The sequence below is a fragment of the Erithacus rubecula genome (assembly GCF_903797595.1).
Source record: "Erithacus rubecula genome assembly, chromosome: 15".
In the NCBI taxonomy this organism is placed as follows: domain Eukaryota; kingdom Metazoa; phylum Chordata; class Aves; order Passeriformes; family Muscicapidae; genus Erithacus; species Erithacus rubecula.
In genome coordinates, this window is record NC_136667.1 from 16,517,788 (window position 1) to 16,539,786 (window position 21,999).

The following is a 21,999-nucleotide window of genomic DNA, read 5'->3' on the forward strand; positions in this document are numbered from 1 at the left end:
TGTCCCCATTGCCTCCCTTGTGTAGGAATCTTCTGCATTCCAAGAAAAGGGATATTGCCCTGGTTTAACTTGTGGAAATTCTTGTTTTACTGGAAGCTTGACCAAAAGCCTCTGGTCAGAGATGGGAACCTTTTGAAATGTATCTCCAGGACTTTAATGAGATTTGCTGGAGGACAGCTTTCCATAAGCAAATTATGTTAATACAAGTTGTTGTTTAATGACTCTTATGCTATTAACTATATTGCTAATTGTGTGGCCAATGCAGTTGTGCTGGTCTGAGGATATCTTTGGGGAGTAAATTAAAATGAAATTACACTTACTTAAGACTTTTTTCTGTGCAGGAGTAATTGCATTCATGTGGTGAATTTTATTTACCAGCTCTTCTAGTGGGTTGCTATTTTCTGTTGTAGCCAAGATATAATTCATATTTTGGGGTTGTTTGGTCTTGGTTTTTTTTTTTCCTCCAGCCAGGTATTGTTCAGCTTTTGCTCAAATTGGGGTGACCAACTTCACTGGAGGTAAGCAGGACTGTGAGATTTTTTTTTTTTAATTAAAATAACAATAAAGTTTCCATAGAATCAGAGCCCTTTAAGTGCTCCTCTGACCACTTACAGCCCTTGAGAAGTCTGTGCTGAACTTGTTTTTTAAAAACTCTAAAATGTCAGATCTGTTGCTGTTCATAAATGTTTATTATCAATAGGCAGCTGGAAATGTTACATCTGAAAAGGTAGAAACACCTTGATTTTTCAATAGGCTTACATTTTTTGGGAAAAAAAAGTAAATGCTTTTTATTTTTATTTTTTTTCAGTTTACAGTTAAGCTAAAAATACACATAAAATAAATAATTTTATTTGTTATGTACATTGTTTCATTTTGTACAGGTTATACGAGGGTCTGACATGGAGTCTGCACTACAGATGGAAGAGATGCAAGTAGAAAAGTACATAAAACTAAGCATCTGTTTTTGCTTTTTGCTCTTGCCCTTTTCTCCCCCTTTTCTCCAGGGGTGACTATTACCACTCAACTGGCAGATTCTAAGGTCCCCATTCTGTCTTTGCATACACAAAATTCTTACAACATGTAAAAGCTCTTTTGCCTGGAAAAGGCCCTTTGAGTTTTTGAGCAAAACTAAAATAAAGAAGGGGGTGGGAGGGTGGAAAAAAGCCTCACTTTTTTTTTTTTTTTTTTATTATTCCACAAAATAAAAGGGCATTTTAAAATATGCTTGGGTGTGAAGGCTGTTTCTGTGGTTGCTTTTTTATTAATGAAGATTTAATTTGACAATAAAACTTGATTTGCTAGAAAAACAGTTTGCAGAGTCAGCCCAGGTCTCCAGGGCTCCCATATAGAAAATAAAATACTTAAGCATCTGCTACTGTCTTTTGCTTCTCAAAATCCTTAGCCCTGCCTTATAAACACCTTCAGTAGTGTTTTAAATATCTGTACAAGAGCCAGAAAAATAACTGAGACCCAAAAGTGCCCCCTTGCTGAAAAACAACGATTTATAATCAAAAGGCCTCTTGCTCTGTCAGCTCAAGGTATCACAGTGTTCTAAAATTCTGGGTGCTTTGAGCTCTGTTGCTGACCTGGTTTGGGGAATTCATTTTGCTTTGCACACCTTAAAAAAAAGAGTGGGTCAAAGAGTTTCCCTGAAGCACAAAATGCTATCAAAGGTTTGGAAGATGAGGATGAAATGCTTTTTTGCTTTTTAAATGTACTTTTTTAGATGAAACAGGTTTTCTTTTTAGAACAATGGTTCTTGGTTGTGAATTGCCTCCAGAGCAGTTGTTGGGCTGGGTGGAGGCAGTTCCATGAATAGTATAGAAATTACTCTTTTGTAAAAAGGGCCTGAAATGAGGAAAGAAGTGTGAAATTCAAATTTAATCAAATTATAAATATTTAGGAAATAAGCTGATATGGCTAGCCTTGAGTATTCTCTATCTCCTCCAAAAAAATCCAGTAAGGGAGTGACTTTATAGCAATTTCAAGTCACACCTTCACTGAAAACTGCAGATTCTGTTGGGGGACAGATTATTTTAGATGCTTCTCCAGAGAGTGGATTTATTATCCACCACAGTCTCACTGAGTCTAATTAATTTTACCATGGCATTTAATTAGAGTGCCTGATGTTCCCAGCACACCTGGGAAGGTGTGACCAGCCCTCAGCTGGGAGTGCAGAGACCTGGGAGTCCCTCTTGGGAGGAAGAGATCCCTGCAGTGCACCCACCCCAAAAACACCTCCAGGAATTCAGTTAAAAAACAACTTTCATTAACTCTAGGCAGCCCTGCTGGTTGGGATGCTTTTGATTATTTTTTGCCATTCTGTGTGTGGAATTGCAGCACTGGTGGGAGGGGGTTCCTGATCCTTTGGGAATCATCCTCTGAGGCTGCACAGAGCTTTGTCTGTGGGGCAGGATGGACACTCAGCCAGGAGTGAACCTCCTCCAGGTTAACTGAAATGCACTTTTCTTTGGGATTTTGGTCCTTTGGAAAGGAAAGTAGCAACACCAAAGCAAAGCTGGGAAGGGAAGTGGGATAAACAAATAGTGGTGTGAGAGCAGTGAGTGCTTGGGTGTTTTCCAGCTGCTGGAAACCCAGAGCTGATCCAGACCCTTGTCTGCACTGTTGTATCTGTGCAGATACCCCTGTGCATAACATCCAGGTCCCAGCAAGGAGCTCAGAGTGCCCCAACCCTGCCACTCCCCTCTTAGGGCTCCTCTTGCTCAAACAGCCCTCCATCCAGAGCAAACACTAGAGAATATTGTACAGAGAAATCTGGGTGAGGAGCCCCCTCCCAGGGATGCAGGGGACAGTCCTCAGGCTCCTCAGCAGCCACAGCCTCCCTCTGCCCTCCTGTGGCACCCAGCTGAGCTGTCCTTGCCAGTGTGGGATGAAAAGTGGTTATTAGAGAGGTGATGATGTGAAATCTTCCTTTAGCCCTACCCCAGTATCCTGGTGTGCAGTGCTGAGCTGCCTGTGGAGCCCCCCCCCCCCATGCTCAGAATCCTGCTGGACCAACCAATTTTAACCTCTTTAAAAGGGTTAATATTCATACATTAATATGTTTATTTAAATACTCTTAATATTTACAGTGGCTGTTTCTGCTAAAAATCATGTTAACATGGGCTGTTGGGAAAGGGATGGAACACAAACACAGGAAGGTGACATTTTGGGTGAGGCATAAATCACAAAAGCAAAGGTGTCAGAATTTAGGCTTCCAGGGTATGCTGCTCCTGCTCTCTGTCTACTGCAGAAGTCCCCTAAATTCCCTTCATGGGGAAACCATGCAAGTTTCCTACATGGAAAATTATCATAACAGACATACAGTTAAATCCTAACCTGAATTAGTTTGTAAGAAAATAAAAGTACATACTACTGCTACCAATTATTAACTACATACTGTATATAGCGCCTTGAAATTTGAAAGTGCTTATAAATAATGAACTAACCCCCCCTGCGAGGTAGGTAAGTATTATTATCCCTATTTTACAGATGGGGAAACTGAGGCATTCCAGAGGCTGAGTGACTTGCCCAAGGTCACAGGGGGGGCAGAGGCAGAGCAGGGAGTGGAGCTGAGCTCCCTCCTGGCTCTGACACTGCCCATGCTTCCTCTGAGGGGACACAGCTACAAACACAGCAATATTTACATATTAACCAGCAAGTGAGCCATGTACAAATGCAGTTTTCCAAATAACCTGCACAGATAATTCAGTTAATTTCTTGTTTCTGAAGCAATTTAGGTAATCTCTGACCTGAGTACAAACACCTCCCAGCTCTATTGAATTCTTAACCCTGGGTGTTATTTGTTAATTTTTTAATTGGTGATGATGCCCCATCCCTGGAAGTGTCCAAGGATAGGGCTTGGAGCAACCTGGCCTCATGGAAGGGGTCTCTGCCCAGGGCAGGGGGGTTGAAACAAGAACTTTAAGGTCCCTTCCAACCCAAACCATTCCATAATCCCATGACCATTGTGCTGCTTTAAAAAGCCAGGTGAAAATGACACTAAGAAACCTAAGAAAGGGGAAATGGTTGAGATCTCTGTTTTTCCTAACTCCAAACTCTGTGCATATATACAACAATCCTTCTTGAAGCCCACAGAATAAAGGCCAGGTATGAGCCAGCTGAGCCAAGGAAAAGTTTAACTCCTCACAGGAGAAACTCAAGTGTTCCATCAGCAGGGGTCATCCACTGATTTCCCTGAAGGAAATAAGAACTTTCACTAAAACATGTTTTCCTTTTTGAGCAACTGAAAGCAGAAAAATACTGGTCAAGTCCCAAATACTGTGCTGCAAGTGAATTAAGCAAAACCTGGGTTGGTTTGTTCTTTTTTTTTTTTTTATCAAATGTATTTTTCAGAAGCTACTTCAGTTTCACTCCCCTGAAGCTCCTGTTTTAACATAATAATAATTCACCAGCTGCTCCAAAGTCTATTGCTATCAACAGGGATGCATAGATACAATCAAAGAGAATTTTGCCTTTTGGGGGACCAATTTGAGTTTTGCAAATTCCTGGACACATGTATTAATCAGAGCCAAATCAAATATTTGTGTTGAATTCCAAAGTCAGCTCATAGCTGGGAGCAAGGAAGGATCTCAGTCATGAAACAAAGCCCAGGGGAGCCCCAGCCACGGAGCCACCTGAAGCTAAATTTTGATGTGCTCAATTTGCAGATCTGGATGTGGCAGCTCCCAGCCCTGCCCTTTCGAGACACAGCAGGAGAACGTGACTCACAGAGTCTGCAGGGAAGGATTTTTGCATTTTTGGGGGCAGCACTGCAGAGTTAATTCCATTTCTTTGTGTTGTTTGTACCTGGTGATGCGTTGGAGTGAGCGTCACCAGCAGCTATGTGCTTGTTCTCAAATCCTCTCCTCTGTCCAAGGACATAAAACCCAATTTCTGGCCTGGTTTCAAGCCCAGTTGATGTAATCTGCATAACTGCACTCGAATTGTTTTCATTCTTCCTCCTTACCCAGGAAATGCCACAAAGATTCGCTGGCCCCACGTCAAGTAGAGTTCACAGGCTGCAGCCTGGGTTAGGTGAGGCATCCAAGGACTGGAATTCTCCCCCCTGTAGCAGCCCCTGCTGATGTTTATCCTTGCTGAAATGTGCAAGGTTTGGTTTCTTGTGGGGTTTTTATTGTGAGAATTGCCCCAGTGGGTTCTGTGGTTCTCCCCTCTCCATGGATTTGCTCCTCCAGCCAGGGGTGCCTGATTTCCCCATGGAATGATCAGCAAGCTGCTCCCCTCCCTGGGGTTTTACAAATCTCCTCGTGTACCACCAATGCCAGTTTGCTCAGCCTTCCATGAGGGAAGAGGAAATGCAGTTTTCAAAGACAACTCTAACCCTGCAATTAGCGTGAAAGCCTGAAATCTGTTGATACAAAAATGCCTTTCACTCTGCCTTAACTAACACATCCAGAGGCTTAAATATTTGGGGTTTTACACTCCCTGCTGGTATCCAGACTGCTGTCATTACAAGCAAGGAATACAGAAGTGGTTTTGAGTCTCTGCCCCTTGCTGCTGATTTATCTCAACACCAGGGCTGCCCTGGAGCCCACAGAGGTCTGCACTGAACCTTTCCATGAGTTCAGGTGTTGGCACCTCAGCTCTGCCCCAGGACCTGCTGCAGCACTCACATTTCTCTCTGTGTTCCATCTCCTGGGTGAAGATGCCCCCAGGGAAAAACCCCACAAGGGGAGTTTTCCCTCACAAGAGGAAGGAGCCAGGTTTAAAATTCGGGCAGAGTATCCAGCTGCAGGTGTTCCAGCATCTCTCATCCCTCTGCTCCTGCCAGCAGAGCTGCTCCTGCCCCTTGCTGCTGAAACCTGCTGCAGTGGCAGGTGTAGATTTTCCAGCAGCACCTTTCTCCAGAGGCAATTCCCAGCCCAGCTCCCAGGTGATGTGACTGCTGGGGAATCCCTGGAGCTCACAGAACCCTCCTGGGAGCAGAGCCCTGCAGGAATTAAACCATTCCCGAGCTCCTGGGCAGGCCCTGCTCCCTCCAAGGATGCAGCTGACCCAGAGCAGCTCTGAGGTGATGCTGAGTGCCAATCATCTGTGTTTCTTAGCATCACTGCAGAAGAAACTTCAAGTACCTCAAAAAATTAAAACAAAACCCCCTAAAAATTCCTGTTAAGAATTCAACCACCTTGCCCTTGACAGGGTTGTCTTTTCCCCCCCCTCTGATGCTCCTTGGGACAGCAGCAGTGACAGTGCTATCCCTGTCTAGACACTCCCTCAGCTGGGGAAGCAAAAGATAATAAAAGAAAATAAAAGGTAATAAAAGATCCCCACTCCTGCACACTCCTTTTTGCTGCACCTCAGGGAAGGACCTGCAGAGCTGTGCCAGCAGCTGGCTGCTCATGCTTAGGCTGCTTTTCAGCCCTGCAGCTCAGGGGCCAGGGGAGATGCTCTCCCCCAGGAGATGGATTCCCTGACACCCATCAGAGAGGCAGCAAAAAGTGAAGCAGCACTGGAAGTAAAATTTGGGACTGCAAAATAAGGGCAAGGCTTAGAGCTGGGTTTTGGTTCAGCCTATTAGAAACGACTCTGAGGTTTGTATTTCAAGCAGCCAGGGTTGTTTTGGGTTGTTTTCTTTTCAGTTCATCTACACGGGAGTTGGAAGCAGGGCCAGGTGCTGGCTCCCACTGTCAGTCTAATTGGAAGGTCCCCAAAAGGGAAATCAGGTAAATAAGCAAAAACAAAAATATGTTCCAGGTGGATGATCAAAGGGGTCTCATATTCAGTAATAATTTACAGTATTAATAGAGTGGCCTGAAAAAACAAGCACAACCAAAATAATCAGAAGTCATATTGCTTAATGGAAACAAAACAAAAACAAAAAAAACCCAGTTATAGGTAGAAACCCTTTTAACAAATATTTTCAGCATGATTCTCAGCCTCTTGCTCAACAGCTGTTTGTGTTGATGAGGAAAACTGAGCAGGATGCAGAGTCAATGGTGTTGGACAGCAGCACTGAAATCCAGCTGGGGTTTGATGATGGGAGCACTGGAGAAATCCTTTCCTCAGCCACCTGCATGCCTGAAGCCTGTGGGGTTTGGAGACTAAGACTGCATCCAAAGGGATTCCTGTGGTTTATGGCAACCTTTTAAATGGTGAAACCATTAGTTTAGTATTAGTGAGTGTAAAAAAAAAGTAAATTAAAAAAGGTGCAGAATGCTATAAAATAGGCTGTAACATAAGGAGGTTTACACTTTTTTTTCACCTGTGGACAGAAAAGGAAACAGTGATGCTGAACCAGATGAGAGCAAACAATTACCAATACTTGGCTGAGTTTTCCAGTAAGAGTCAAGAGAGCTTTGCTCAGAGCCGAGTGGTAACATGATCCTCCTGCCCCTCTTTCCACTGGTTTATAAACAAGTCACAGGCCTCTCCCCATGAATCAAACACATCCTCTGACGAGTCTATAAGTTTGGAGTTAGAGGAGCAAATACTGGAAGCACAGTGAAGGGAGCTGGTACAAACCACAGGGCACTCCTTGCTCTGTCCTGTAAGTCTCGTGTTCCCACTGTAGGCCACCTCATTGAGGTTAATTTCACTTTTGGAACAATTCTCTTCCCTCTCTCTGTCCATGGGAGAATATTTAATGTCTTTCCACATGTAGTGTGGCTGGATGATGCCATCTGAGATGGTGTACATGGGCTCAGAGCTGGGCTCGGGGACGTGGCCGTTCATCTTGGAGAAGAGCAGCCCTAGTCTCTTGAAGGATTCCTTCTTGGAGCTGGAGAGTCTCTGCACTCTGTTCCCATTCCTCACAAAGGAGCGCTTGCTGATCCCGTTGCTTTTTGGCTTCTCTTCCACCATGTTGATCCCAGACATGGTTTTAATCAGAGCAGACACATTGAAGTCCTTTTTTTTGTTGGCTACATTGAAAGACACGCTCTTGGCTCTGGATTTTTCTCCAGCACCATCCTCGTTTGTTTCATCCTTTTGGGACACCTCTGTGCTGCTGGTGGAGTAACTTCTCCTCTGGGGCTTCCTGTTGCCCAGGAGGTCAAGAACTTCATAGCGGAAACTCGAGATGTCCTGCTTTAATTCCTTGGGGAAAAAAGAGACAGGAGTGACTCCCAGCAGCCTTGTCTGACATGAAGGAAGGACCATGTTCAGTGAGTGATACCAAATCACACAGGAACATCACATCCATGGCCAGTGCCACACAAAAATTATGTGTTGTGGTGCTGAGAACGGGCAAAGGCTGGGGAGTGGCCCTGTTGATCAACCCCCTCTGCCCACCCCAAAAAGTCAGATAAAAAAAGAGTTACAGAAGAAAGAAATACAACAGAAATTCTATCTAGCTGATACACCCAACTTTAAAATTGTTGGTGAGTGTTCTTAATATCCATCAACCCCAACCCATTCTTTGGCTCTGTCTGAATTAGGATTGGGAATGTGATGTTGACTCAAATCACATATTTCATTCCTACTCTTTTCCAATGCTTTTGTCTGCACAGCACATTGTATATTAAAATATGGGAGGTGGTTGTTGCATTTGAGGCTATAGGGGTGGTGGAAAGGATAATGCAACAAAAGTTCTTTGTGTAATGGAGAAGCAGAAAGAGCTTTATTTAAAGAAACACTACACTTTATATATAGAGTAGCTTGTGCAAAACAGAATAGAGAAGATTCATTGGTCCAAGAAGGCAACACCTCTTTGAAAACATGCTTTATGCAAAACATCACATCTCCAGCAGTGTTTAATCATTGATATAATTTCTTGTCCTTGAGCAGAGAAACCCAAAGCTCCAAGGCTGCATTTTCCCTGGTTCCCAGCAGTATCCAAGGACAGGTGATCATATAGGAAGACATTCAGTAATAACTCACTCTGCCCACAAAACCCCAGCAGATATATTCCCAGTTCCAATCACAATCTTATTTCCACAGATCCCAAATCACCTTGACTAGTTAGTGTAAACTCCGCAAGTTATTATTGAGGAATAATAAATTACCTTGAAGTTTTCTTCAGTTAAACCTTCATTGGTTTTGGAAGTTCTTATCATTGCAGCGACGTATCTTTTCACAAGATTTCTTATCACTTCCTGGAATAGGAAACAATCCAAGTGATTCAATTGCTAGCTCAGCCCAAGCCCTGTTCTTGCTGTGTTTCCCTGAGCTCTTGCCAGCAGCAGCTGTCCTGACTCTGCTGCCTAAAAAACACTCACCACTAGAAACAAAATGCTTCTTTTTAAGCAGAGCAAACCTTGGGAAGGGGTGATACAGCTTCCATCTTATGGTTGCTCAGTTTTTAACTAAAGGTAAAGCAGTTATTTTGCACTGGGCTTTGTACATGTACATGTCATGGAGAAAAAAAAATATTGGAGTGAAGTTCTTCCAAGCAGTTCTTAGATGTGCTCTTTAATCTCAGTTGCTGAAAGGTTTTACAATTACCAATCTCTTGTGTGCACACTGCGTGTCCTGGTGAGCTAAATTTGGCATTTGAAGGTGGTTTATTGAGCATTTGAAGCCAGGGAGGCTATCTTAGCAATAAATAATGTGAAGAACAGCCAGGACCCCATGGGTCAATGGACATTCACCTCTAACCACATCTGCAGCTGCCTGGGTGTTCCCTAAGGGCAAAACTCCTTTAAGGGTGGCTGGACCATCCTTGTGGGCAGCACTGGAAGGGCCAAATCAGTTCTCAGTGACTTCTCCAGGGACTCTCACTCCTCTGTGTTACCTGTCTGCTACACTCCATGTTTTTGGCTGGATGAGCTCCACTTTGCTCTGCTCATGTCCCTCCCTGGTGCCTCGAGCTTGCACATTTATCTGTGCCAGCCAAAACACACTTGGGCTGTTTGTGCCTGTTGTGAGCAGGGAAGAGACTGCTCCAAACCTGCCCTGCATTTTCCCCCTTGCTAATCACGTCTGAGCAGCACCAAGCTGAAGATGGTGTCTGCACCAAAGCTCTGCTGGGAGGTTTTGAAGAGATCCCAGTGTCGTAGCTGTAAGCTGTGCTGTGATGTCAGAAAGAACCATATGTCACTTGTCAAAGGTGACTAATTATGTTAACCACCAACTTCTGATAAAAGTGCTCTTCAGAAAGCAGGAGATGTCTTAAGTAAGACAAATTATTAATGGCTTTTGGCAGTGGAGCCTAACGTACCACCTAACATTCTGGAGAATTTTTTTCCTTCCAGCATGCTGGCATAATACATCCTACTGAATTCAAGGGCTGGAGCTGGTGTTTTTAATAAAGTTTCATCCTTTTGTAGGATGAATTTAATGAGTACTTGATGACAGGCAGGCTGAGAATAAAAAAACCAGTAACATTCAACAAAGGAATCATTCCTCCTTCCTGAGCTGTCCCAAACAAAAGAATATCCCAACCACAGTCTGAGTTAGGGGTGCTTCACGAAAAAAGAGCAAGAGAGGAACAATTCAACAGTGTAAAAATGCTGCAGAAATAGTTTTAATCAGCCTGATGGCAATGGGGATATGACCTTGACTTCAGCAGCCACGCTGACACCTGCAAGTTTTCCCTTATTCCAGAGAGGCTGAAAGGCAAGGACAGATTTACTGAACCATCCACCTCCAATGAGGAAATGCTTTAATCCATGATAAGCAAAATCCTCTTAGAGGACCTACACTTATCAACCTATATTCTGGAAACAAGCCGAAATTGAAGTATTGGAAAATGAGGAGGAAAAAGAAACAGCAAGTAAAAAACTTTGTGTGGCCCAGAGTTTACCTGGTAATGTTGATTTTGAATCAGGTTGTCAGCGTGTCGTTCCTGCAAAGAGAAAGGGACAGGGGTTTTTTAGAGCTCCTGGTGGCTCTGTGCAAGTTATGATGCAGCAGGACCCTGAATTTCCCCAGCACCCTCCAGAAAGGAAGCACAAGCCCGTGAGCTCCTTACTGTGAATGTTTTGAGGTTCTCGTGCCTCTTCTGCTCATCATCAGAGTCATCACCTGGGCACAGCTGGTTGTGGATCCACTTGCAGAGGTACCAGACCGACTTGGGGCTGGGCACAATGTTAAAAGGAGGGGGCAGAGTGGCTCCTTCATCAAAGTAACTCATCCAGAGCTTCGTCCGCGCGAATTTCCACTCGATGTCGGCGTGGTCCTGGGGGAGAAGGGCAGAGAGCATCAGCAGCTGCAGCAGGGCATCCCAGAGCCAGCCTGAAGAGGGGAGCTGGGAGCAGGGAGGGGTTTCTCCAGCTGCAGGCAGAGCAGGGTCACTCTGGCATCTCCCTCGCTGGGGGTGGGTGCAAAAAAATCGGTGTGAAATGAAGCTGGAGAGAAAAAATGCCAAATACTGAGAAATGAGAGGAGAGCAACACCCAGCAAGGAGAGTTCCATGTGCTAGAGGCCAGAAGAGGTTGTGCTTATTAGTTCACCAATGCAAGAAGCAAGAAAACACATTTCTTATTTTGCTTTTTGCTAGCCCTTTTATTATCACAAACCACTGTTCCTCATGTCTAAATCCCATGAATTCTCATATTCTTCCTTGGGAAAAAGGTCTTCCATAGTGGTTTTTGATTTGTTTTTTATAGCCTCCATTAATTCTGCTCTTATAAGGAAATAACACATTTTATGTGTGCAGTATTTTACATCTTGCCTCTGCATTATCCTTACAGAAGCCAGGAGATATTTTACTCTTAGGTTGGTGGGGTTTCTTTGCATTTATATTATCACCATGATGGTTTGCTGTGCCCTATTGTTTTTCATCCCAGCATCATTTTACAGCTGCACAGGTAGACACAGGGTCCATGCAGTCCCCAAGAATGGAATGCTGAGTTATGGAAGAGACCTCCCAGACTTCAGAATAGCTGGGTTTGGGGAGCAGCCTCTGCTATTTAGTCAATTTTTAATGAGCCAGCCCAGTAACACAGTGCATATTCCCTCCAACATCAGGGCAGAAGTAGCTCCCTGCAGCCAGAGATGCTGCAGAGATCCAGAAGAGATCTCATGCTGCTTTGTGCCAGTTTTAAAGTTGAAAAACTCTCTTCCGTACATTCTGCAGAAATTCTGACATCAGGCAGAAGAGGGAGGGAAATAATTTGTGCTGAACACAGCTCAGAGCAGTACACTGAGCTGAACTGGTGCATCTGTGTGTTGTCACCACTGCAGAGGACAGTGCTGGGCTGATGGTTGTGACATTTCAGCTGCTCAACATTTGCATGAGCATCTGACACGAGATTAAACCAAAGCCACAACAATTCAGGCTAAGGAACAGCACAAGGAGGGAGAAAAGGACAATGCAGGACTTTAATTTTCCAAGGAGATTTGAGTGAGGTTGGAACAAGCAGCTTATTGAGCGAGGGCTGCAGCTCTCACAGGCACTGAAGTGTAGGACAGGGAGTTTAATAAAATGTGGCTGAACATCATGCCCAAAAAATTACTACATTGGCTCTCTGGCCATGCTCCAGTGCCCTGACATGGGTAAAATATGCTCACATTTTGACAGTGAGGTGCAGCTGAACTCCATTTTGGTAATGCATTCAAATTATGTGCAGCCCTGGATTTAGAACGACTGTCTCAGTGGCCCAGGAGCACATTCATCTCTGCAGATGGTCTGAAGCAGCCCAGAACATCATTGTCCCCTGCCAGTGTACCACAGGGGCTCTTTGCAAGCCATAGGGGAACTCAGAGGTGCAGCCTGTCATGCCCTTTTTTCCTCACACACCATCAGACCCCATAAATGCAGCATTGCTGTGAAGCATCAAGAGTTGGTGCTGCTGGAAATGAAGTCCTGGGTGGTAAAAAAATGCAGTTTGTAGAAGTAGGAATAATTGCCACCATAAACAAACAAACAAACAAAAACAAAAACAAAACCTAATTTAAAAAAAAACAAAAAAAACCAAAAAAACCCCAAAGAAACAAATAAAAATAACAACTCCTGCTCATTTTTAGTTCATTTGTCTCTACCTGCCAGCCCACAGGACAACCTGAAAGCTCCCTCATGCTCATCTTTCCACCTGAGCCTTTCCAGGTCGGGCAGCTTGAGCTGAAACAAGAGGAATGATGGGCTCAGGTGTGTCCAGAGGGACAGGGGAGAGCAGATCTCTCCAGAGAAGGGGTCTGAGCTGCACTTTCTGTGCTTAACCTGGACACAGAATCATTCATCATGGAAAAGCCCTTTAGGATCATCAACTCCAACCATTCCCCAAGGCTACACTGACCCCAAGAGCCACATCCACACACCTCTGAAATCCCTCCAGGGATGGGGACACCACTGCCCTGGGCAGCCTGTGCTGTGCCAGTGCTTGACAATTCTTCAGGAAAAGTAAATTTTCCTGATATCCAAAACTTCCCTGCTCACTGCCAGCAAAAGCCCAGTGGCAGCTGCACATGGCTGGTTTGAGCATTTACAGCATTTTGTAGGGGAAGAGCTGCATGGAATTCACAGCCCTGCTACAAACACCAGGCAGCACTGCCTGGGGCAGCTGGGGCATGGCAGGAACCCAAGGAGAGTGCAGAGACTTATTCTGGATAGAGATCTTTTAAGTTCTTTGTTAACACAGGAGTAGGTGTGAATGTGCTCCCTTCCAACTCTGTGATATTCTGTGATCAATGCACCCCTCCCCTCTACAAAAGCCCATCAAAAACTCAGTGTCAGTGAGGATCAGGAGTGCTGGCTTGGCAGCAGCTTCCTTCAGCACACCATGAAAGGGCACGTCCTGGAAGATGCAGCTTGCCAGGGGATGCTGGATGCTGTTTGAAGAGGAAGGTAAGGCAGATCTCTACCTTGGGGGTTGCAAATTTGTTTTCGGGGAAGGAAGGGAAATGCTTAAAAAGCTTTTCTGCACAAAGCTGGGGTTTTTTCACTTTTTGTTCTTTCATTTAAAATTAGCTGGGTGGGACACTTCATCCTTGGAAGTGTCCCAGGCCAGGCTGGGCTCATGGAAGATGTCCCTGCCCATGGCAGAGGGTTGGAAAAGGTGATCTCAGCCCAAACCATTCTGGATTCTGTGGCTACATGGGCTTGCCTAGGAGTTGAGTGCTGTGGAGCTTAGCAAGACTTTTCCTTAGTAAGTTTGAGGCTGGTCTGAGCAAATCCCTGTTGCTCTGGGAGTGTCTGTGGGTGGGGCTGGGGATGCTGGCTTCACCCCACCTGTATTTCTTCTTGTGTTATCAACAGGTGCATTATAACCTCTCTAAAAAGACAGACTGGACCCTCTGCACAAAGCTCTAAGTGTCTTTTCTTCCCTTCTCTGTTCTGCTGCTGCAAATTCCCCAGGGTTTACAAACTCAGCCTGTCTCAATTATTCACCTTGATGTTTAGCGAACCTGAGCAAATCAGATGAGAGCTCCTGGCAGCAGTTCTGTGTTGGAAATATACAGCAAAGAGACACTTCAGTTTTACTGACAATGTCTTTGTGTGCCAGGAAACCAGCATTTTCTTGGTTAGAGCTCTCCTTAGTGCTGTAAGCAATAAAATCCCCACACAAAGCTACAGCTCCCCAAACTCTCCGCCCTGTGCTGAGTACCAAAAAACCACTTCAGCATCTGTTCTGTGCCCACTTCACACCTGGAGCACCTGGGACTTACAGCCAGGACATCACCCTTGCACTGGCTGGGAATGTGACCCTCCAGGGTTGGGGTGTTTCCCCAGTGACACGTTTTTGGGAGCTGCCTGAGTCTGAGCAGTGAGTACAGGATGCTCCCAGACCTGTGCTGTCTCATGCAGTGTTCTCAGATAACAACTCTTTGGTAACATTTATAATAAGCTGAAACTCCACATTCACTAGCTTTGCCAGCATGACCTTGATGCTTTAGGAATTTTAATTTAAGTTGGGATTTCACTGTCCTCTCTTTGAGAGCTTCTGTCTCTCTCACCCTTGTTCTTGTCACCATTTTCTTTCAAGCACTGTTCAGCGTTTCAGCTATCAAATACTCCACACTTAAGAGGGCCGAGCCCTCAAGCTCAAAGAATACATGAACTCAAAGAAACCAGCACTCAGCTTTGCTGTGAGGAAAAAAAACCTGTCTCACTTCCTATCACAATGTGAATGTGTCATCCTGGCCACATAATCCTCTTGCAAATCTCTGCCATTTGAAGTGAGAATTAATCTCCCACAAAGATTTCCCTGTGGGATGGCTGAAGCCATTTCACTGTAGCAGTAGCAAATATTTTCTAGTTCAGTCAAAGTGATGTATTCACAGATGTGCCAGATTTTAAATGATTACCTGCTACACTAATTATCCAGGATAATTCAGGCGCTAATCTCTGTCCTTATCTCTGTGTATAAAATGTGTTGTTTACCGTTTCTAAGATGTTTTCTATAAAGATTTCCATCACCCTCTCCTTGTTGGGCCATAGAGGTTGGATCAAATGACAGCAGGGAGTCCTGGCCCAGCCAGCACAGACCCAGCAGAAGATGCTCTCATCTTTCTGCATGCACCACTGCCACAGTCTCAGGTTCCTCAGCCTCTCCATGAGTTCAGTATTCCAGCTCCCTCCTGGCTGAGAAGCTGGTGGAGGGAATAATTGTGAATTTTCTTTAGGACACAGGAGCTGCAACTCATCCCATATGGGACAGGAGTCCCATCTCCTGGCTCTGAAGTTCCTAACACCCCTGGAAGCCCTGGGGAGTTTTGTTGGCTCAGGGCTGGGGTGGTTTCTGGCCATCCTGTGGATTTTGAGGGGTCCCTGCAGTCAGCTGTGGCACCCTGAGGTTTGCTCTGGATCATGTTCAAACCCTCAGCTCCCAGGGGCAGAGACATCAGCACAAAGTTCTTTATTGTGAGGGTGGGCACACCCTGTGGCTGCCCCTGGATCCCTGGAAGTGTCCAAGGCCAGGTTGGATGGGATTTGGAGCACCCTGAGATAGGGGAATGTGTCCCTGCCCATGGCAGGAGGTGGAATAAGATGGTCTTGAAGGTCCCTTCCAACCCATTCTGTGATTCTATAAAACCTAATTCTGGGGTGATGGTGATGCTCAGCATGCTGAGATCCTCAAACTTTTCCACTGCCAAAAAACCCCAGATAAAACCCCACACCCCCTTGGAAAGGATCAACCTATAAAGATCTCCAGCATCCCTCTGGCTGGCACGAAAAGGGCTGTGTGTGCCTTTCTTGTGTTTTATTACACAGCAGGCACTGGGCTGAGCTGGAAAGCAGGCTGCTGCCTGTCAGATGCAGATACAGATGGCTGTGACAATGCCCTGGGGGCCAGGCTGCCTGGCTGGGGCTCAGTGCCTCTCTGAAGGAGGGATGGGAAGTTTTCTAGCTGTGCCAGGAGTGCTGGAGGGGTTTCTGCAGCAGGAACAGCTCTCCCACCCCAGAAAGAGCCACCAGCAGCCCCACAGGATTGGGATGTGCCCAAGCTGTGCTTTTCTCTAGGAAGGAAGGAGGAGATGGAACATTTAGCTTGCAGGCTACTGAGTAAGGAAGGCTGGTTGCCCCAGAGGCACAGGAACTTCAAAGGTGCTTTTTTTGCTGTATAATTAGCAGTGCTGCAAAGCCTAGGAGAAGTCATTAGACTCTATTTAATATATTTCCCTCTCCACGTGCCTCTTTATTGCTCTGTGCTCAACCCAGAGCAGGAAACAGCACAGAAAATACATCAGGGCTGGCATTAAAGCAGGCTGGCACAGGAAAGATGCCCTTGTGTGTCCTGGGCAGAAAGCACTGCAGAAAGAGGGTCAGGAGAAACTTAATCTTTACAGAACTCCACACAGGCAACTCTTGTGCTGTTTCAATTTGTAATATGTGTCAGGCAAACTGGAAATAACATCACCAGAGCTCGGGGGCTTGCTGACAAGCTCAGAGAAGCAAGCAGCAAAAAAATACAAGCAGGCTATTTGACATAAATGGTGCTTAACATTTTTCAAAGAAAAAGATGTCATAGAAAGAAAAAGTCTGTGAGAAAATCAGGAAGCTACAAAGTCAATTAATGCATAGGTAATTCAGCTGCAGCTGGCAACAAATGCCTGCTTTCAAAGCTGGGGATGACAAACTGAAGGGTAAGAACTTAATAGGATCAGTCTCAAAAATAATACAAGAAAAAATCACTAAAGGAGGACAATCTAGCATTAGGAAAAGCAATTAGAACAGTTAAGGGATGAGACAGCCAGAGAAGAGCACAAGGCAAAGTCCTGGGCAGCTGCAGTGGCTCTGAGGAGGAGCTGTGCCCTGGGACAGAGGAAAATAAGGGAAAACACACCTGGAGCATCCCCTGCAGCATCAGGCAGGGCAGGTGGGTGAAGGGGAGAGCAGCTCCAACAGGGACACAGGGGGATTTTGGCTCCAGCAAAGAAAATTACGTCCTGAGGAAACACTCAGGAATGAATACTCTAGGACTGAGAAACAAGAAAAATGAGATCCAGGACCAGGATGCTGGTAAGTGAATTCAGGCAAGAGCTGCCCTTGTCTGGCAAAAGGCAGCAAGGCTCTTAGGTGAGGAAAGCAAACAGAGCACAAGGGAGAAACAAAACTCAAATCAAAAGTTTTATATAGCAGGTAAGCTACCATTGGGACTGTGAGCATGAAAAACCTGAAAGCTGGGGGAAGATCCCACATGTGAAAGAACACACTGTGATGGAGGAAGCCAGGAAAAATTTCCTTAATTTTGCAGTGTCCAAGTCCCCCCAAGTGGGAATGGCCAATGTCAACAAGACACAGCACAGGACCTGCATTTTGAGATAAGGTGGGTAAAGGACTCCATCTTTGGAGCACAGCCAAAAAGGCTCAGGAATTATGGAAATGGGGCTGGTTGCAATGGAAAAGAAAACCACAAGTGGCTTCTGACCATGCCAGAGCAGGGACATTCCCCCCTGGGTGACAGCACAGCAGAGCTGTCACAGGAGCTGTGGCACTGCCCAGAACCTTGGCTGCTTCTCCCAGCCCCAGGGAATCAGTTTGTTTGCACTTGGAAAATGCATGCTTTAGCATCTCTGCTATTTATAACTTCCATGTGCAGAAGATATTCATAATTAAAATTTTTATTATGGCTTGCAATGCGCTGCATTCCACAAGGTATTTAGGTTATATATACAGATACAGATATATATCAAATACTTTTCATTTCCCACCAGCATCTTGGATGGAAATAAGAGCACCTAATGAGAAGGCCAGGGAATATTATATTGGAGAAAACACAGAGAACTGGGGATTGTGCTGGTTTTAGTGCAGTTAAATTATGGGAACTGACACCTTTTTGTTTCTGCAGTCATATTGCAGTTAAGTTCAGCTTTTATTTTAATAGTCTAATAAATTGGGGCAGTGGGAAGGTCATGCAGAGAAGCAGCTCTCTAAAAGCCTCAGCAGGAAGAAACAATGAGGAAGATATCACCAAGGCTTTGTTCTTCCTGCCATCCATTCTCTCTCCTCCATCTCTGCTTGATAAGAGCCTCTTTTCATGCTGAAGGTCAGAGAGATAAGGGGCAGCTGTGCTGATAATGTTAACTACCTCCAGCCAGGTCAAAATCGAGTAACTCACACATGCCCTGGAGCACTGGAGGGCTGAGCAGGCATGGCTAACCCAAAGTGCTGGAGTGCTGATGACTCTGCTAGAACTAAGGCAAAAAATAATCAAACTCAGCCTCATTTCTACTTGCCCTATTTCCAGAATATTGTCTTTGATTTTTTTTTTTTCTGCAGTCAGGCTGGGATTTGATCTTCAAACCCAATACAAGAGCCCATAAAGTTATCACTGCTAAATCATATCTGCATTACATTTGGAATACTGCTGGGCTCAAGAAAGTGCCTGTTCCTCTCTGAGTAACCATTCCCAGTGCTTAGGAATCCAACTCAGCTCTCTCTCCTGGCTTTAGGGTTCTCCAGCTCACCTACTGTAGGTGGATGGGAACCCTGGATTCTCTGCTGGACACAGCCAGGATGCTTCCCTGGCACAAACTCCCCCTGGAAGGAAGGAGCACTGCAGAATTCACCACCTTCCACTCCATGTACAAAGCACTTGCTTTTTGTCCTTTCCTCCTCCAGCTGAGTTCCTGCAGTTGTGTTTCAAAGGGAAGGACAAACCATGACACTCCATCCACCACCGTGCCTGCAGCCATGGGCAGAACCCAAAAACCAGCCTGTGAGTCACTGTGTCCTGCTGAGGAGGGGAGCAGAACACTGTGAAACTCAGCCTGTGGGTTTTGCAGGGGGTTCTGGACCTCCCCAAATCTCAGAATTCCCTTATCTCCTATGAACAGCCAGCTGGGAGCAAGGCTGCTGCTCCTCATGCTGCTCCTTGCAGGAACACGACTCTGAGCTTGTATTCAGGCACCAAATGCTCCAGTGCTCTGCTCTTTTATGACTGGCCATAAATTGCCTTTCCTCAGCACAGGAGTGGAGCTGGATTATGTGTTTTCCTGAGCCTGTAAAGGTCACAGCACCAGAGGGAGCAGCAGGTGCCCAACACCCCTGGGAGGCAGCCTGCTTGCACAGCCACCTAAATGCAGTGCCTGAGCTTAGCTGCCAGAAATTGAGTGATTGCTCAAAAATTTAAAAATCCTGTGTGCTGACCAGTTAAATACATCCTTGAGGTGAAGGGAAGGGACAGATTATAAATGCAGGAGATTGCTCAAGTCTGTAAGGGAACCTTGAGCTGTGCAGATAGCACTGACTCAGGAGAGAACCTGTTTTCTCTCCCAAAAAGCTGAGACGCTACAGGGGAACAGGACCACCAAAAGGAACTAAAGCATCCAGGTTATTAATCACATCCCCATTTAATTAGAAGTGGTTGTGTGCATCCTTTTTCACCTGCATGGTCAGCATCAACTTATTTGCAAGATTGCAATGTGTTGAAAAGGAAATCTGTGAAGCACTGGCATCTAAAAAGTTGCATTTCAGAGAATTCTTAGTAATATAGCTGTTTCCATTGCTCAGTACCAGGGGAAAGCTCTTCTCAGATAAATCCCTTTTAGTATTTCACTTTTTTATTCAGTAATATTCTTCCTTTATCTTTCACTCCTTTTCTCCTGCCTTTCTAACAAAAGTCCCCTTGATGCAGAGGCACAAGATAATGCTAATTGAGCTTGTCAGGCCTAAATAAAAGATGGGATAATGCAGGGGGCTGTAACCTATGTGGCTCCATCTGGATACTTCAGCTTGTATCATGCAGCAAGAGCAAACCTTGCAGTGCTGCTCACACGCAATGGGCAGAGAGTTATTGACCTGTCAGGCAGGGCACTGGGGTGTTAACTACACCAAAAAAACCCAAAAAACCCCAGAGCCCAGCCCTGAACATTCCAGAAATAAATGCCAGCAAACTCCCTGGGATATCTTAAACCAGCCAGGGCTCATCTACAGACTGCAAGCTCATCTTTTTTTTACTTAATCTGCCCTGAATAAGCCCCAAAATGGTTTGGCCAGGGACACAAACACCTGTGGTTTCAAAGATTAAAAGCAACAGAAAGGCTGAACCTCCTGATTGTGCTGACAGGAGTGGCAGGACTGGATCCTAGGATGGAGAAGGAGCTTTGTCTGCTCCAAGAACAGAAGATGCAGCCTGTGAAGCTGCAGCACATCCAGTGCCTCTATTTAGAGGCTCTGCAAACACCAGAGGAATATTAACAATGTGATTCAAGTCCATGGGTTACATGTAATTAGGCCAAAGCCAGCAAAAAGACAAACAGTTCTACACCTTCAAATGAATCCTTTAGCTTGCTAACAAAAAGCAATTAAACTGCCTGCCAGTCTGGAGCATGGCTCCAGGGCTAATTTCACACACAAGCCCCTGGCTGTATGGGAGCATCCCAAAACAACACTGCTGCAATAAAACTCTGCTGGGAGTCCCCCCACATCCAGTGCCAAGGTCCAGAGAGGGCACTGAGCCTTGGGAGTCAATCCCACTGCTCCAGGGGTGGGCTACAGCTGCTCAGGAGGGAGCAGGGAGTGGGGATGGATTCACTCCGTGGGGAAATGGAGCAGAAACCATGGAGTCATGGAATGGTTTGGGGTGGGGGGACACCTTAAAGCTCATTCCAATCCACCCCCTGCCATGGCAGGGACACATTCCACCATGTCAGGGTGATCCAGCCCTGTCCAGCCTGGCCCTGGGCACTGCCAGGGATGCAGGGACAGCCACAACTGCTCTGTGCCAGGGCATCCCCACCCTCCCAGGGAAGGATTTCTTCCTTATCTCTAATCTAAACCCACCCTCCTTTAGCTCAAGCCATTCCCCTTGTCCCCTCTGCCTGTCCAAGTGTCACTGAAGTCACTGATTAAGTGCAGGAGAATTTCCCATTTCCATTAATTACTGCTGATGCCACTGGATGAGTTTTAGGATGCAGTAACTGAGATCTGGGTAATTGCAGTTGTGCTGTAGAATAAAGAAAAGGTGAGAGTGTGTCACCTGGGCAGTGAGCAGCAGATGTGTGTGCTGGACAGCAGGAGGCTCTGAGGGTCACAAAACTGAGGGACAAACAGGGCTATTTCACTCAGCTGGCAAACCAAGGAAGAGTCATTTCATCCTCTTTCCAGAACCTCCTTGTCTCACTGCACCATAAAAAGCTTCAAGAAATATTAATCCCAGCTTGTATTGGCAGCACAACAAGAGCATAATTTCATTTCCTGCTGTATTGCAGAGTTAAAAAACACCGACAGCTTAATTTCTAAGAAATTCAAATTAATGGTACTGAAATGGGCCTGGTGAGATGAACATTTCCCGAGGCTTTACAAGAGCTTAATTCTGAGTCCAGATTTAGGAGTGGCCTTACCCCTGTAGGGAAATACCCACCACCCCAAAACCTGCCACTTGCAGGGACTGGGCAGCTGCTGTATTTCAAACTAAGTTTATTGATTCATAAAATTCCTCCTTAGCAAAACCACCAGGTATTAACTGTGCAGGTCGTGCAAGCAGAGGAACATTTTTCTGACAGTCCTAAGGGTCACAAATCACAGTGGGGAAGGGAATTTCTGCTGGTGCTGTGAATTAAACTGGGTAGCAATTACTGCCATGGTGCTGAGGGAGTTCAGCTGGTGCAGAAGTGGAGGAATCTGTGCTTTGCAGATGAAGAAAAGTTTGAAACTGCCACCTGGGGGAAATCCAAACTTATCTTGGAAACAGTGTAATACAGAGAAAAAAAAAT

General features: G+C 45.5%; 1 protein-coding gene across 1 annotated transcript in view; it reads right to left on the minus strand.

The window, feature by feature from the left end:
• Positions 1-6,793: 6,793 nt before the first annotated feature.
• TRPC5 (transient receptor potential cation channel subfamily C member 5) overlaps positions 6,794-21,999 on the minus strand; it is a 90,176-nt gene continuing 74,970 nt past the window's right edge. The window contains exons 8-11 of the mRNA XM_079318758.1: positions 10,874-11,080; positions 10,706-10,747; positions 8,967-9,056; positions 6,794-8,058 (exon numbers count right to left, since the gene is read on the minus strand). Coding sequence (XP_079174884.1) covers positions 7,324-8,058; positions 8,967-9,056; positions 10,706-10,747; positions 10,874-11,080 — 1,074 coding nt within the window. The 3' untranslated portion in view covers positions 6,794-7,323. The remainder of the gene's footprint in view (positions 8,059-8,966; positions 9,057-10,705; positions 10,748-10,873; positions 11,081-21,999) is intronic.